Source organism: Pteropus medius, unplaced genomic scaffold (assembly GCF_902729225.1).
Source record: "Pteropus medius unplaced genomic scaffold, Ma_sr-lr_union100, whole genome shotgun sequence".
Lineage (NCBI taxonomy): Eukaryota > Metazoa > Chordata > Mammalia > Chiroptera > Pteropodidae > Pteropus > Pteropus medius.
The window spans coordinates 763,227-777,798 of record NW_024349801.1 but is presented as its reverse complement, the minus strand read 5'-3'; the positions used below and the strand labels follow the sequence as shown (position 1 = coordinate 777,798).

The 14,572-nt window shown below is 52.2% G+C and overlaps 1 protein-coding gene across 3 annotated transcripts in view; it reads left to right on the top strand.

Moving 5' to 3' along the window:
- CHST8 (carbohydrate sulfotransferase 8) overlaps window positions 1-14,572 on the top strand; it is a 113,444-nt gene that overhangs the window by 36,151 nt on the left and 62,721 nt on the right. For all 3 annotated transcript variants that reach the window (XM_039888581.1, XM_039888582.1, XM_039888583.1), the window contains one exon: window positions 13,143-13,358. In XM_039888581.1, the coding sequence (XP_039744515.1) occupies window positions 13,229-13,358 (130 nt within the window). In that variant the 5' untranslated portion in view covers window positions 13,143-13,228. The remainder of the gene's footprint in view (window positions 1-13,142; window positions 13,359-14,572) is intronic.

Here is a 14,572-nt window from a genome sequence, read left to right as displayed (position 1 = left end):
AGTGGAAAAGGGAGCCTTGGTCTCCTTTGCCAGAAAGGAGGCCTGACCCCAGGCAGTGGCTGTGTGGGAGCCCTGCTGAGCCTGAGGGTTCATGGTCATTCTGTTGGCCAGGAGCTGCAGCAGGATGGCTTCCAGCTGTTGGCCATCAGACAGAGGAATGGGAGGCCCTGAAACACCCACACATGGGTGCGCACACATCCACTCACACGGGCACTCACCCAGGCACACAGATAAATGGGCCTTCACCCATTCGTCCACAGGACGGAGTCCCAGGGACATGTCTGCATGTTCACATACACGTGTACACATGCAAAGTCACAGACGCATGAGCTAAAAGCCCTCTCAGGGCCTTCCTTGCTCTCGCTGTCCCTCAAGCTCTCACCAACGTCACTGTTTGCTTGGGAGTCAGCGGGCTAGTGCTGCAGGCAGGATATGGTTTGGCTGGGAGGGTTTCTGACAGCAGCAGGGTGGCCCTGACCACTCCCCCTCACCACCACGGATGGACACAGGTCTGTGCTGGCGTGTGTCGGGATGTACTCAGCCACATGAGGCAGAGTTAATGCTGGAATTCAACAGGGGGCGTGGTGGAGAGTGCTTTCTTCAGAATAAGACCTGAACTCGTTATCTCTCTCCACCACTTACTAGCAATGTGGCTTTGAGAAGTTACTGAACCTCTCTGAGCCTGTTTCCTCCTCTGTAAAATGGGAGCTATAATTGTTCACACGACTTTTATGTGGAGCAAGGGAGAGGATTTGTAGTGGACTCTGGCCAACTCCATGTCACCCTTTCCCCTTGTCTCTTCCGCATTGAGTTTGGGAGTGGCTGACCCCACGGCAAGCTCCAGGGAGGGCAGCTGTGTACCACTGGTTCCAGTAAGCCAGGTCTGCACCCACCAGAACAGGGCATTGGGTCAGGGTGGTGCCTTCAGCTCAAGGTCCAGGAGTTTTGTTCCACGGTTGGGGACAGGGCTTCTTCTCTCCTGCTGGCTGTAATGAGGATGCCTGCAAGCTAGACTGTGGCTACAACCATCATGCAGCCATGAAGGAGCCATCTGAGGATAAAACCTGCCCAAGGACAGAGGAGCAGAGCCACAGGAAGGACTTGTGTCCTCTGTGACACCATGGAGCTGTGCGGACCCACCCACCCCCAACCCACTTCCAAACACATCCTGGTTGTCACAGGGCTCGTGTCAAATGCTTGGGCTGACACTGTCTGCACACAGGTGATGATAACCATAGAACAAGGCAAGAGTTGGTCTCCTGGCAACACCCCAGGCCCCTTCCAAGGACACTGCCCCGCAGGCCAGGCTGAGCCTCTGCCACAGGGGCTGTATTACTTTGCTGGGGCTGCCATAACAAAGACCATGGACTGGGGGACTCAAACAGTAACCATTTATTGTCGCACAGTTCTGGAGGCTAGAAGTCTGAGATCACTGCGTCAGTCAGCAGGGCTGGTTCCTTCTGAGGGTGGTGAGGGGGACTGCTGTAGACCTCTCCCCAGCTTCCAGGGCTTGCTGGCCACCTTTGGCGTCCCTTGGCTTGTAGACCTCTGCCTTTATCAACATGTGGTGTCTCTGTGTGCATGTCTGTGTCCAGACTTGCCCTTTTTATAAGAATGTCAGTCGTATTAAGTTCAGAGCCCACTGTACTCCAGCATAACCTGATCTTAACTGATTGCCTTTTCAATGACCCTAACTCCAAATAAAGTCACATTCCAAGGTACTGAAAGTTAGGACTTCAACACACCAATTTTTTTTGGCGGGGGAGCACAACTCAACCCATGTGACTATGAGTCTGTGTGTACATGCGCTGGGAGAGGATCCTGTACTACTACTCCCCTGTCCCACTGTAGCGACTGTCCCCCAGGCAGATGCAGATGCCCTATGCTGGACTCCTATGCTTCTGCGTGGGTGCCACTCAGTTACAGAGCTATAGGGAGCAGCTCCTGACCAGCAAGGCTTCTGCAGCCTCTCTCCACACCAGCTGACTCACAGGCTTTTTCTCTCCTCAGCTGATTTAGCACAAAAATCCTTGAACTGTTAGCATCACTTTTATCCAGAGGTCAGGTGCCTTTCCGCCATCCAAGCTATCCTTTTTATGGCAGGGGTAACAACAGGTGGACCCCAGGCCAAATCCAGCTTGGACCTGAGTTTTGATTCGCTCAAGTAGGTTTTTAAAATGTACATTGCCTGCCAATTTAAGAATCAGGAAATTTCAAGTTAAAAATCCAGGTTTCCAGATTGCAAGATCTGAAGGTCTGGATCTGCTACCGAGGGTCATTAGATATGTCGTTTTAAAAACAATTTTCATTATGAGAGTGTCATATGGGTTGTTATAGGAAATGGGCTGCTTCACACAAGTGTTCACAGAAGACCGACGATTGGCCATTCTGGCTCTCATCATAAAAATGTGTATTTCCACCTGTGTCTTCCTTTTTTCAGCAACCATGTAAGAAGTCAGGGCTCAGGTGACCCTTGGACGACAGAGTGGCACAAGAGCCCAAACATGGGGCCCATATGGATGCCATTTTGCTTTCAGATGCTCTCAGTCAGCTAAGTGCTGTCTACATCTTCGGCCCACCACTCCTGCCTTGCAAACATGCCATTGTGTGCCGTTTCCTGAGATCATAAGGTTTAGCACCCTTTCTGTCCTTGAAGCTGAGAGATGAGACCATCTGGGACTTGGGACAGCAGAAAAAGGCTGCAGGCTTAGGGAGAGAAAAACCAGACACCCTTGTGTGTTGTTGCCGATAAGCAAAGCAGTCAGCAAAGACCTGGAGGAGCATGTGCCCTGTGGGAGAGGACTGGGACCTGGCAACCCACCCCACCTGCCCTGAGCCTTCCCCTCCACCTCAACACAGCATCCCACCACAGCAGGGTTCTTCACAAAGAGCCCCATGGTGTCAGTTCACCAGGGACCCACTTGCTGGTTGGGAAAACTGAAGCAGTAAAATGCTGATGCCCAAAGTCTCCCAGTGAGAAAATTTGGTTCTGAGTAGCAGACACTTGGAGCCCAGTGCTCTTTTCTCTGCACTAGCCTCTCTCTTTGTTAGCTGTATTGAAAGAAAGCCCAGAGGCTCTGGGGACACACAGTGGGGTGCCTCACCTGGCCTGGGGGCCATCAGGGAATGGTGAGAAATGCGACTGGAGGTGGGAGGTCGGCAGAGACTGGATACTCAAGGGACTTTGTGGGCCATGCTGAGATATTTAATCTTCGACTATTGGGCAACTAGGGACCTTCAGATGGTTTTTAACAGGGGAATAATGGCAAATGTACTACAGCAGGAGTCCCCAACCACCGGGACATGGACCAGTACTAGGCCGTGACTTGTCAGGAACTGGGCCACACAGCAGGAGGTGAGCATTGGGCAAGTGAGCAAAACTTCATCTGTATTTGCAGCGGCTCCCCAGAGCTAGCATCACTGCCTCAGCTCCACCTCAGATCAGCAGGCATTAGATTCTCATAGGAGCGCCGGTCCCTGGTGCTAAAAAGGTTGGGGACTGCTGTACTACATACAGGAACTGGCGGGGAGGTAGGGTGCTGTCCAGGCTGCCGGTGCTGAATCACGCTCACTGAGGAGCTGGAAAAGATAGACAGGAAAACGTGCCGGAAGCCATCCACAGTTGGATGTGTGAGGAGAAGGGAGTGAGGATTAGGCCTAAACTTCTGGATTTTCAACCCCCTGTGGTGAAAGAAAGGGAAGGCATTGAGGGTGAGTGGGGTGGAAGAGACTTGAAGCACAGGATGTCAATCAGAGGAAGACATGAGGCAGAGACTCATGGTGAAGGCAGGTTCCTGTCTCATATATAACAACTTGTTAGAACTTCTAGGTCACTCAGAGCCCTAGCCCCTTCCTGGCACCCTGAGAAAAAACCAGCTACCTACAGAGCAGCCAGGATAAGGCCAACAGACCTGATTGTTCTGCCATATTATTAGTCTTTGAGCCCTCAGATGGGAAGAAATCAACATACTTGGAGGAGAGCTTCAGGAAAAATCATGCTGAACTAGTGGGGGTCAAGAATGTGATGGTCAGCCCTGGAGCCAGCTTAGAGAGGCTAGCCTGCCCCCAAAGAGGGTAAACGTGCATGTGCACTGCACATACACACAGGGCACACCTGCCGGACCCACATGATTTCAATTCAAAGGACCCAGTCAGCCCTCGTGTGCGAGCATCTCTTCCCCTTCTTCCTCTTACTAGCTCTCTTTGCTTCCCACACATTGACCAAGTACCTACTCTACGCCAGGCACCATTGGCAGCTGAGAACACAAAGGCCAGTCCTCTGGGGCCTCCTTGTGCCAGCCACAGGGAGAGGGATTTCCTGGAAGGAAGCCAAACCTCCTTGCCATTCTCTCCTCCTCTGGAGTCTATGGATTGCTGTTTGCAGCTTGCAGGCAGTTGCACCCTGCTGGGGGCCAGGGCATTCTAGGTTTACTCATATACTCCTTTCTGTCCATATTATACCCCAACTTTCAATTTTGAGAAGTAAATATGCAATTTTTTTCCTCCCTATAATTTTCCCTGCTGTGGCTGTGGATGTCAGAGCAGCTGGAAAATGTGAATAGCTCAGTGCTTTCTAAAAGTGAAAGGAGGCCGCACAGCATCGTGTGTCTGCTGCTCTTTACAAGATCCTGTGGCTTTGCTGGGGGGAGATGCCCTCCAGGCTGTACTGTCAGGGGAACTTTAACCCAGATAATCTGCGCCCTCACTTTCCGTTAGCAAGGAGATGATTGCCAAGAAGTTAGCGTGTGTGCGTGTGCACACACATGCGTGCACGTTACAGGGATGTTAGTAGAGGTGAAGTGAGCGAATCTGCTTATGCAGTCAACCTTCCTGCATGTTCCTCTGGAGACTTTCAGACCTTCATGTCTCAGTAGCTGAAGGTCAGGACAGTCTGATGCACGCTTTCGTTTGGGAGAAACAAGTCAGACAGATCTGGGATGGCTTATTTACTGTGCAACCGCAGCCATATTTAGTCTCTCTGGGTCTTCATCTCACTACAGAGTGGTGAGCTTGGAGATAATGCTGCCCAGATCCCCTTCCAGGGAGGTCGCTCACCACTCACAGGATGAGTGGTCAGCAAACTGCCTCACCCGAGGCCATGCCCTTCTCTGAGCAATCCATACCTAGATACTGAGTAAGGGGAAGCCAGAAGGCAAGGCCATTTCTGCCTGCTGCAGGACACTGACCAACTACACCCGCACCAGAGCCCCCTGTCCAGGCTTGGCTGTGCCTGCATCCCTGTTCAACTTCTTCTGCCCACTTTGGCATTCTCCCTTTTCCTGTTACAGTGTTGGTCCTTAATAAACTTCTCACACCCCGAGGTCCACCTCAACATCTCCTTAAAGAGAACCAAGACTGTGACAAATAAGGATAATGGTTTTCACTTCAAGAGGTTATTGTGTGAAAGCTAAACGGGGTGTTGATACAGCATGTAGTATAGTGCCTGGGACATTATCAGTAAATGTCTATTCCTTTCTCCTTCCTTCCCTGTAGAAACTGTGATGCTAAGTCCCATTCCAGGCCTTGAGCAGGTGCTCATGACCTGTGCTCTGTAATACCAGTGTGGATAATGCCCAGAGAGGAAAGTGGTCTCGAGAGTCTGTGTCAGGTGCTAAGTTTGAGGACCTAGCTGAGGACTCTGGAGCCAGTCTTGTCCCTGTGAAGTTCATTTTCCCTGGATCACGTCAACCCTCTTCAAGGTTCCTCACTGAAAAGAAATTGAGCATGCAAATACTCTTTTATCATAATCACCACGTATCCACAGGGTAATTCATAAAAGTGCTGGAAATATATTGAAATTCAATATTGTTTTAGTCCAAATCAATATTAATAATTGTTTGCATTTTTAAAGTGCAATTTGCAATTGAAAAATGCACAGAGATCAACCAGTAGTTGCTAACACATCAAATTTTCCTATTAAAGGCATAGTCCCTTAACTTTAAAATGTTTTCTATACAACAGGGGATGGCGATGATCCATGAAAATGGTTATTTATTATTTACGTGTACAACATTAGAATTTGCTTCCATTATGCATGAGCTGAAAGGCCGGTAACTTATTTTTAAGTTCTTGATTTTTTTTAATTAAACTTTTTATTTCGAGATAATTTTAGATTCATATATAGATGTTAAGAAATAACACAGAGAAATAATGTGTGCCCTTTATCCCATTTCCCCCAATACGACTATAGAACTATACTTTCACCACCATAGTACAGTATCACAATCAGGATGTTGACATTGATAGAGTCAGGATAGAGGCCATTTTCATCACCACAAGGATCCCTCGTGTTGCCCTTTTAAATTCTGTAAAAATTAACGATCTTTAAATGACAAAGGTGACTATAAAGACGATGGGATCCCCATCATTAGCCCTGTTTAGATTTCTGCCTCAAAATGATTTCCATGATTAAGTGAGGCATTGTCCTAGCTGGGCTCAGTGTAGGGGTTCAAACACAGAACAGTGGTCCCCTCAGTAGGGAGTGGCCCCAGGTGGGACTTACCTCAGTCAGTATGGCTTTGTGGATCGGAAAGAACCTGAGGATACAATTTCCAGTTTGACACTTGCATCAGGGGTCTTTGCTCTCTCCACAAGTATAGAGTTGTCTGAAAGGGAAACAGCTTGGCAGCTTTGAACCGTAGGGGCCCAGCAGTGACCCAGATTTGTGGCATTGGTGTGGATAAGAGATGTCATCCCCAGAGGACCACCTGCTTTGCCTGAAAGTAGCCTCATGCAAAAGAAATTCACAAGGTGACTTTCTGTTTCCAAGACATTTGTCTCACACCAGAGTTGCAAGGAACTTGGGAACTCATCTATAGTGGATATTTTGGACGCAGACTGATTCTGAGATAAGGAAAATCAAATCGCAAGGGCCACATAGATGACTGGAAGGGCAACTGGGCCTAGAACCTGAGCTCCCCACTCTTAGTCTGGGGTCCATCCCATGACATCCAGCTGCTTGATTAGGCTGCCTGGGGCCACAAATCCAGCTCCCCCCTGTCCTGGTCATGTTTTACATGGGCAAGAACTTGACCACTCTGGTCTTCCTCGGCTTCCACGCCCAGTCATCTATAGGATAAGTGAAACTAACAGGTAGAAAGTGACCCAACCTCCAGTTTGCTTTCATTGATTTTTTTTTTATTGTGGTAAAATATACACAATATAAAACTTATTATTTTAACCATTTTTAAGTCCAGAGGCATTAAGTACATTCACTTTGTTGTGCAGCCATCACCACCATCCATCTCCAGAACTTTTTTCATCTTCCCCAGCCAAACTTCTGTTCCCATTAATGAATAATTCCCCATTCCTCCCTCCCTCACAGCCTCCAGTAACCACCGTTCTACTTTCTGTCTCTGAATTTGACTACATGGAATCATATAGTTCTATTGTGACTGGCTTGTTTCACATAGCGTAATGTCCTCAAGGTTCACGTATGTTGTAGCATGTGTTGCTTTCATTGACTTTCGATGGACACATTTAAACTGTAATTTTGTTTGGGAGTTTCCTAGCTTCATACTATGTTTTTGAGGATAATCCATTTTATGGCATCTAAGTGACTTGTATATTTGTTTGTACATATATTTCGCATGTTAGTATACGTATAGGGATAGAGTTAGCATTTACTCTACAAGTTATATTAGTCTTCAAGCCCCATGATTTGACTCTGTCCTACCAATATGAGGGTACAAAAGTGGCACCCTGGTAGGGAGTGAGCTCTGGGCATTTGGGAGCTGTCAGGTTCCATTTGGCTCCCTGGCGGAGCTTACTTCCTTGCCTCTTCTCCGATAGACTTGGGGTACAATTCAGACCTGATCAAAACAAACCCACAGCTCCCTGAAACATAAATGACCTTTTTAAAATTCCAGGTTCATGGAGTGCCTCTCTCCAGATGGCCCAAACACCTCCATCTATTAACTCATGCTCATTCGACATGCAGCAGAGGTTATTGATCACCTTCCCTGTGCCAGGCCCTGTGTAGCAGTGCTGGGAATACAAAGATGAGAGGTCCCGACACTGCTCCCAAAGCTTCAGGAGTCTGAGACAGGCGTGCGAATGCTCTCCACACTTCGGAAGAAGGGATATAATCTGGGGTCAAGGCTTTGGGGCTGTTTGAGCCTGATTTATGCCTCAGCCTCTGCATTAGGACTCCACTTGTCCCCGCTGCAGGAAGCATGAGGGATTGAAGGGAATCTCTGCCTTGAAACAGGGAGGTGGAGGGCAGAAGAATTTCCTTCCCAAGAGTGGGATGCAGCGATGAGGGCCTGAGTATGCCGAGGCTGGGCCCTGAGCATTTCAGGACCCAGGTCAGCGCTCCCTGGTGCTAGAGGCGGGGCAGGAGCTATTCGAAGCCTACGGCCCCGCCTTAGAATCCCAGCACTTGAAGCTATCCATCATCCTCCCAGAGCATTGCAACTTTATGCCTACGCATAAAAACTGGAGGGACTCGTCAGAGTTTGCTGCTGCCGCCGCCGCTGCCGTTAGAGCGGTTTTAATTAGCTGCAGGATTTTAATGATCTGAAATCAAGAAGAACCCCATCTCAGAAGTAAAGCAGGCGCCGCACACATGGAAGAACTCGTCTGACAAAACAGATGGAGGTGTTGTTCTCTGGGGATTGGGCTGTGTGCTTTGTTTCGGTTGGAGCAAATGAGTTACTGAGGCCAGGAGGCTGAGGAGGGACGCAGAGGTCAGTCCGAGCACCAGGGCAGAGCTGAGGTTCAGCCCCTCTGCCACCAGGGTGAATGCTCGGTGCCGGATTCAAGGTGACGGTAGTGCCTGGATCCATTCTCCTTGAGTTGCCATAGCAGCCTCTCTCCTGATGAGCGGCTTCTCCTGGAGCCCTCAGCAGGGAAGGAGGGATGTCATTGTTCGCTCCAGCCTGTGTGAGGAGGAGAGTGACTGGACAGAGAACTTTCCCGGTCTGGGATCCACATACCATGTGGGTGCACCCATGGGCATGTGGCTGGACGCCTCCCATTGCCTAGTGGGTCATGAGGGTGGGTCTCCACAGCCAGAGGGGGTCCTCTGGTGACTGGGGGGAGCGTCTAGGCCTTGGAGCAGCCGCAGCCAAGTGTGTCCTTGGACCTGTCCGTTCATCGGCCTGCCAGCCGGTCGCCACTAGAGGTGCATGTGTCTTGGCTGAATTCCCAGGTCCTCGCTTGTGCCTTAAGTGGATTTTCCGAAGAGACAAATTTTTAAATCAGATAAATAAGGAAATGGGAGGAATCCTTGGCCCTGCCCTGTGTCCCAGGAGGTGTTTACAAGATTAATTGGATTTCTTTTCTTACAGTAAAAATCGGTGACGCCATTCAGTTCTCAGGAAGAGAAGCCGCCAGGAGGAGTAGGAATTGTGATGAGGGCAGGACCTTCTGGAAACTCAGTGGGCTGTTTATTTTTCTTGCCTTACCCTCTCCACTGCGCCCCCAGTTGCTTGAGTTTCCTTATTGTCTGCTGGTCTTGGAAGGGAGGCAGGGAGGCGGGGAGGTAGGGGAGGGATCTCTACTTGTCATTGTTACAGAAGATGATGTAGTACATTGGGAGGATGCAACAGTCCCAGAGAACAGAGGCCTGTAAATGTGTTTATGGGACTCCGAGCAGCCCAGCCCCAGCTGTGACAGATCATAGCGTCCACTCCCCAGGCAGCAGCTTGATCACCAAGAGGCAGGGACAAACAACCTTCAGACCAGCATCTCCCTGTTGCCTTGAAAATAACCTGTGATTTTGATATCAAGGACTCTCAGAGGAACAATAGGGGAATCAGATGTGCACATTCTCTGGAGTGTCTGGTGGTGTGCTGCGGACCTCCCGTCTACCCCCCACCTTTAAAGGAAAGAGGTTCTATGATGTCGTCCCCCTCCTGGGGCACCGCAGACCCAGCCAGACTGCTAACCAGTTACCCAGGAGGGTAGTCATACTAACCTTTTGATTTCCGTTTGCACAGAGCAGGGAGTTAGCTGGTGAGATGGTCTCCAGGGAGAGCAAACACTGACAAGAGGATCCCAGGGTAGGGGCGGTGTTGAGGCTGGGGTCTGATGCTTAGTTAGGGGCTACACGACTCTAACTCCAGGTCCTGGGCGTGGAGAGGGTGCTCGTGTTCACTCCGGCACCAGCAGAAGAGGGGATCTCTGAAAAGAAAAATGTAAACGGTTGGCACCCCTGCCACAGTGAAGGCGCAGGCCCTAGGGCTATGTCCTCTCCCCCCGCCCCCACACACAGATTTGGGGGCAGGGATGTGGTCCTCATCCTAGCTCCCAGGCACACAGGCTGTCGGAGCCTGGCTCCATGAGGTAGGTTGGTTTGGGCAAATTCAGAAAACGGGTCAGGGAGTCATGACTGCAGGACAGGAGAAGTCTGTACTGGCTCGAATGGTGACCGTGTGACAGTAGAGGAGACTGACCAGCTCTTCTGTAGTCACTGCTGCAGCACCTGCTACTGTGCAAACAATGTGATGATGATCACAAGGGCATACGAGACCTCTTTTTTCATCAAGAGTTTTTGGGCTGAGGTTGGGTGGCACTTTATTAACTGTTTTACCAGGTAGCTATGTGCTCTAGTTGTTAACTTGCCATCCTCCCTCCTCCTCCCTCCTTCCTCTCTCTTTACCCTCCTTCCTCTTCCCTCCCCCTTCTTCCCTCCTTCCCTTTCTCCTTCCTCATGAAATGTTCTGACATCGGAGGTTGCCCTAGATCAGATTGGCCTTCTGGCCTCGTGTTCGACTTGGGAGGCTGGTGTGACCATGACCAGCATAATCAAGGCCTCTTGGCAATTTCCTTACAGCTGGGGTCTTGCTGGGGACCGTCAGCGGTGTGCATGTGCAGATGTTCGCCAGTGTGCGCCTGGGCCTGTGTGTCTGCACGTTAGTGCATATGCATCTGCTCCAGAAAGGCCTTGAACTGCCTCCCCTACTCCCCATCCGAGGGTCTTATCCCCACTGCATCATGTGTAATGTCATTCTCACTCTTTCAACTCTTTTCCATGACTCCTTGGGAATCCTGAGGGGTTAAGTCAACTGCTGGGGGTGGAGGGCAGAGTGAGGGTGGGAGAGAACAGCTCCGCCTTCCCTATCAGTAGCTCACACTTCCTCTGGACCTCAGGCTGGCCCTGGTGGGCCCTGCACACAGTGCCTCAGAGACCACAGGGCACTGGGCATGTTGCAGGCAGAGTTGAGAGTGGCCTTCTCCTTCAACACAGCCTGGGGCCTGCACTGGCCTCCAGAACAGTCCCATCCAGGGTAGCCATAGAGGAGGAGGCCAAGGCCTCACGTGAGACACTTTAGGGCCTGAGCCATTGAGAATGTGTGTCTGCCCGTTTTCACCCACTGCAGTCCCAGGGCAGGGGGTCCCGGCGATGGCAAGGAGCAGCAGTCTTTCTCTGAAGTGGGGTTCAGTGCAGTGAAGTTGGAGCCAGCCTGAAACCCCAGAGCCAGCTCCAGAAAGAAAGCTGAGCCCGGCTGAAAGAAAGCTCAGTGCTGCCTCCCAAACATAAAAGCTGGGAGGTCGCGGGAACCACCTGCTCAGCACGGCCCAGAGAGCCCGGTGTTCATGCGCCTTCCGTGCGTAGAGGCCTGAGGCAGGTTAATTAAAGTTAACTGAGTGAAAAAATAATTACAGAGACTGCAGAAGAGAGAAATCCAAACCTGCAATTTAACACTCAGCCCCAGAGCTTTCCAGTCCCGTCCTTGGGAATTTCTGTCTGGGCAGGAAGGGGGCGGAGCTTCTCTTCTTATCACCTCCTGGCTCCTGCCCCGCAGTCCACCCGGATGCAGGGAGGCAGGAGCTGGGGCTTCTTTCCCCAGCACCCGGGGGGGCCAGGTCGGGAATGGGCTCCCTGCACCTAAGGAGATCCCAGCAGGGAAACGTCCTTGTGTCCAGCAGCACATCTGACCTGGGGCTCGACCCGCCACCCTCCTGTGGTCTCAGAGGCTGTTGGGAGCTGCCCACTTGCTCAGCCTCCCTCGGGCACCGCCCTGTGCCCGGATGGGGAAGCCGGGGCTCCTTGGGTAAAGAGAGGATGGTGTCCCTGGCCCCGCACTGGTAAGAACAGGTGAAAGAGGACAGAGTGACCCTCCTCCAGGCGATGGCCTGGGACACCTGCCCCTCTGGCACCACCTCCTGTGCAGGTGACTCTTCAGCAACACCCTACTGCAGAACTGACAGCCTTCCTTTGGGCAGATGGCCTTGGGGTGCCTCCATCTTTGACCCACAGCCTGGTCCACCTGGGGTCACTGGTTGATATCGGGGTATTTGCAATTTCTTTCCCTTCAGGAGGAAGAAGGGTGGGGGGTCAGTCATGTGAGCAAGCCCTGGGTCTGCAGTGGCCACAGCAATAGGAGCCCATCTGCAGGAACATGAGGAAGTTGGTTCCAGCCTTTGGGCCTCTGGGCCTGGAACTGGTCAGACGCAGTCTGGCTGCCCTGCCTCAGCCTCTGGCCTGAGGGCCTGAAGATCCCCCAGTTTGGCTATAGCTTCAGCTTCCACTAGCACAGCTATCCAATGGGGCCTTGATCCTGCCAGCCCATCAACCAGTCTGTCAGGGAGGGACAGCGTGGGCTGCTACAGGAGAATGGTCAGGTTGAGGCATTGACAGCTCTGGGCCTGGGAGGCTCCTTCTCAAAGGCTCCCACTCCATGGACACCCTTGTCTCCAGCATCCCGTAGAGGATGGGGCCAGAGTAGAAGAAGATCTGAGGCCTTCTCTGTCCACTGGGCCAGTTGCAAGGGACAAAGACCTGGATTCTTGCCTATACCTAGAACCCACCATGGGGTGCATGCTTGCTTGTTTAGAGGCTCAGAGAGCTTCGACACTGCAGGGGGTGTAGCCGCTGTCCCTGGCTGTAGGTCCCGGGGCTTTACACTGGGCTCCCCCAGGCAGATACCAGAGCGTCACTCTCTATGGTTTTTCTGTGGGTGCCAATACAGGAGACCCTGGAGGGAAGCTGGTGTCTCAGCCACAGGTCACAGTGACTGGTCTTCCCTCAGCCTGCTTTGGGCTTAAAAATGTGGAAGGGACATACCTGAGTAGGTTCTGAAGGGTGGAGGGATCCAGGGATTACACATGGTCACGTGCAGTGGCTGGTGCCTCAGCCCGCCCAGGAGGCCCTGTGCCTCGGTGATGGACCATCTTTCTCCCCCTCTGCCCCATAGACTGTGGCCTGATGGATGCCTGGTGTGGATGATGAGGGAGGAACTCGCCTCCCACACCCAACAGGTGACCCCGGAGCGAGGCCCAGATGACCCTGCAGACTGGAACAATGCGGCTGGCCTGCATGTTCTCATCCATCCTGCTGTTCGGAGCTGCAGGCCTTCTCCTCTTCATCGGCCTGCAGGACCCCACGGAGCTCACCCCTCAACAGGTGCCAGGTGAGCTCTCACACTTGGCCCCGCCGCCTGGCTTTCCTGCCTAAGGTGCAGGCCTCTACCCTTCCCCGGTGCCAGCTTTGTACTGAGATGCCTGGCAGGCAGAGGAGGGGTCATGGTCTCCTCCTGGGGGGCTTCAGCCTCAATATGGGAACATTATATCTGATGTCAGACCAGCAGCCTTAGGGTTCTGGCCTCTGGCCTCTGGCCTCTGGCCCGTGCACCTCTTTTGGGAATGGTAGCCAGACTGCCCATCTCTCAGCCGGTTATTGCCTTTGGTGAAACTCAGATTTAAGGAGGATTTTGCCACCTCTCAGTGTCTCTTCCATATGATCTGGGACATCAGAGGGTGAATGATTTCTCCCTGAGCCCATGCCAAATGGAATTCTTTCTCTGCCCAGCTCTGGGGACCCCTCGAATCCAGCTCTTCCAGTGTGGGCAGAGGGATTTGGGGAACCTCCTGGCTTTGTGAGGCTGAGACTGCCCCTACTGGTGCCCCACCTGCTGCCTCCTACCCCACCTGTCCCTGGTGACCCACAGGAGGGGCAGCCCCTCCCTGACTGGCAGTGGTCTGCTGGGGACAGGGGGGATGGCAGTGACGGGAGAGCAGGAAGATGGTTCTAGAGCCTTGGGCAGATGGAGAGGGGAGCTTGGACAAGGTGCCTGCTGCCAGTTCATAGCCCTTCCCTTCCCAAGAGAACACAGCAGGGCTAGAGGGCAGCGGGCATAGGGCCAGGGCTGGGGGTCACTCCGCTCTGGAGTGAGAGGAAAGCACTGTTCACAGGCCCAAGGACCAGCATCTCTCAGCAGTGGTCCTGGGGGCCTTGTTAGGGGAAGGTCCATGGAGACACCCATGTGCTCTAGGACATGGACAATATGAAGGAGGAGTGGATGCTGGGGGCCTAGCAGAGGGTTTCTGCACCATCCCCACCAGCAGCACATAGCACACACAGGAGAGCAGAGCACAGCCTGGGGCCACCTGGCCCTCGATGGGGACACAGGGTCCTCAGGGGTGCAGCCTCCTCCCAGCTTCTCCTCAGTGCTGGCTGGCTCACACTCTCAGGGTAGAATGTGGGCCTAGAAGCCATAGATGGAAAGGCAGAAGGAGCACGAGGAGTCCAGAGTTTGGGCCCCAGGCCTGGCAGCTGCTACCAGAAGCCCTGGTGAGGGAGACCAATGAGTTGATTCTTTCCCCAGAGTCATTGAGAGGTAGCCAA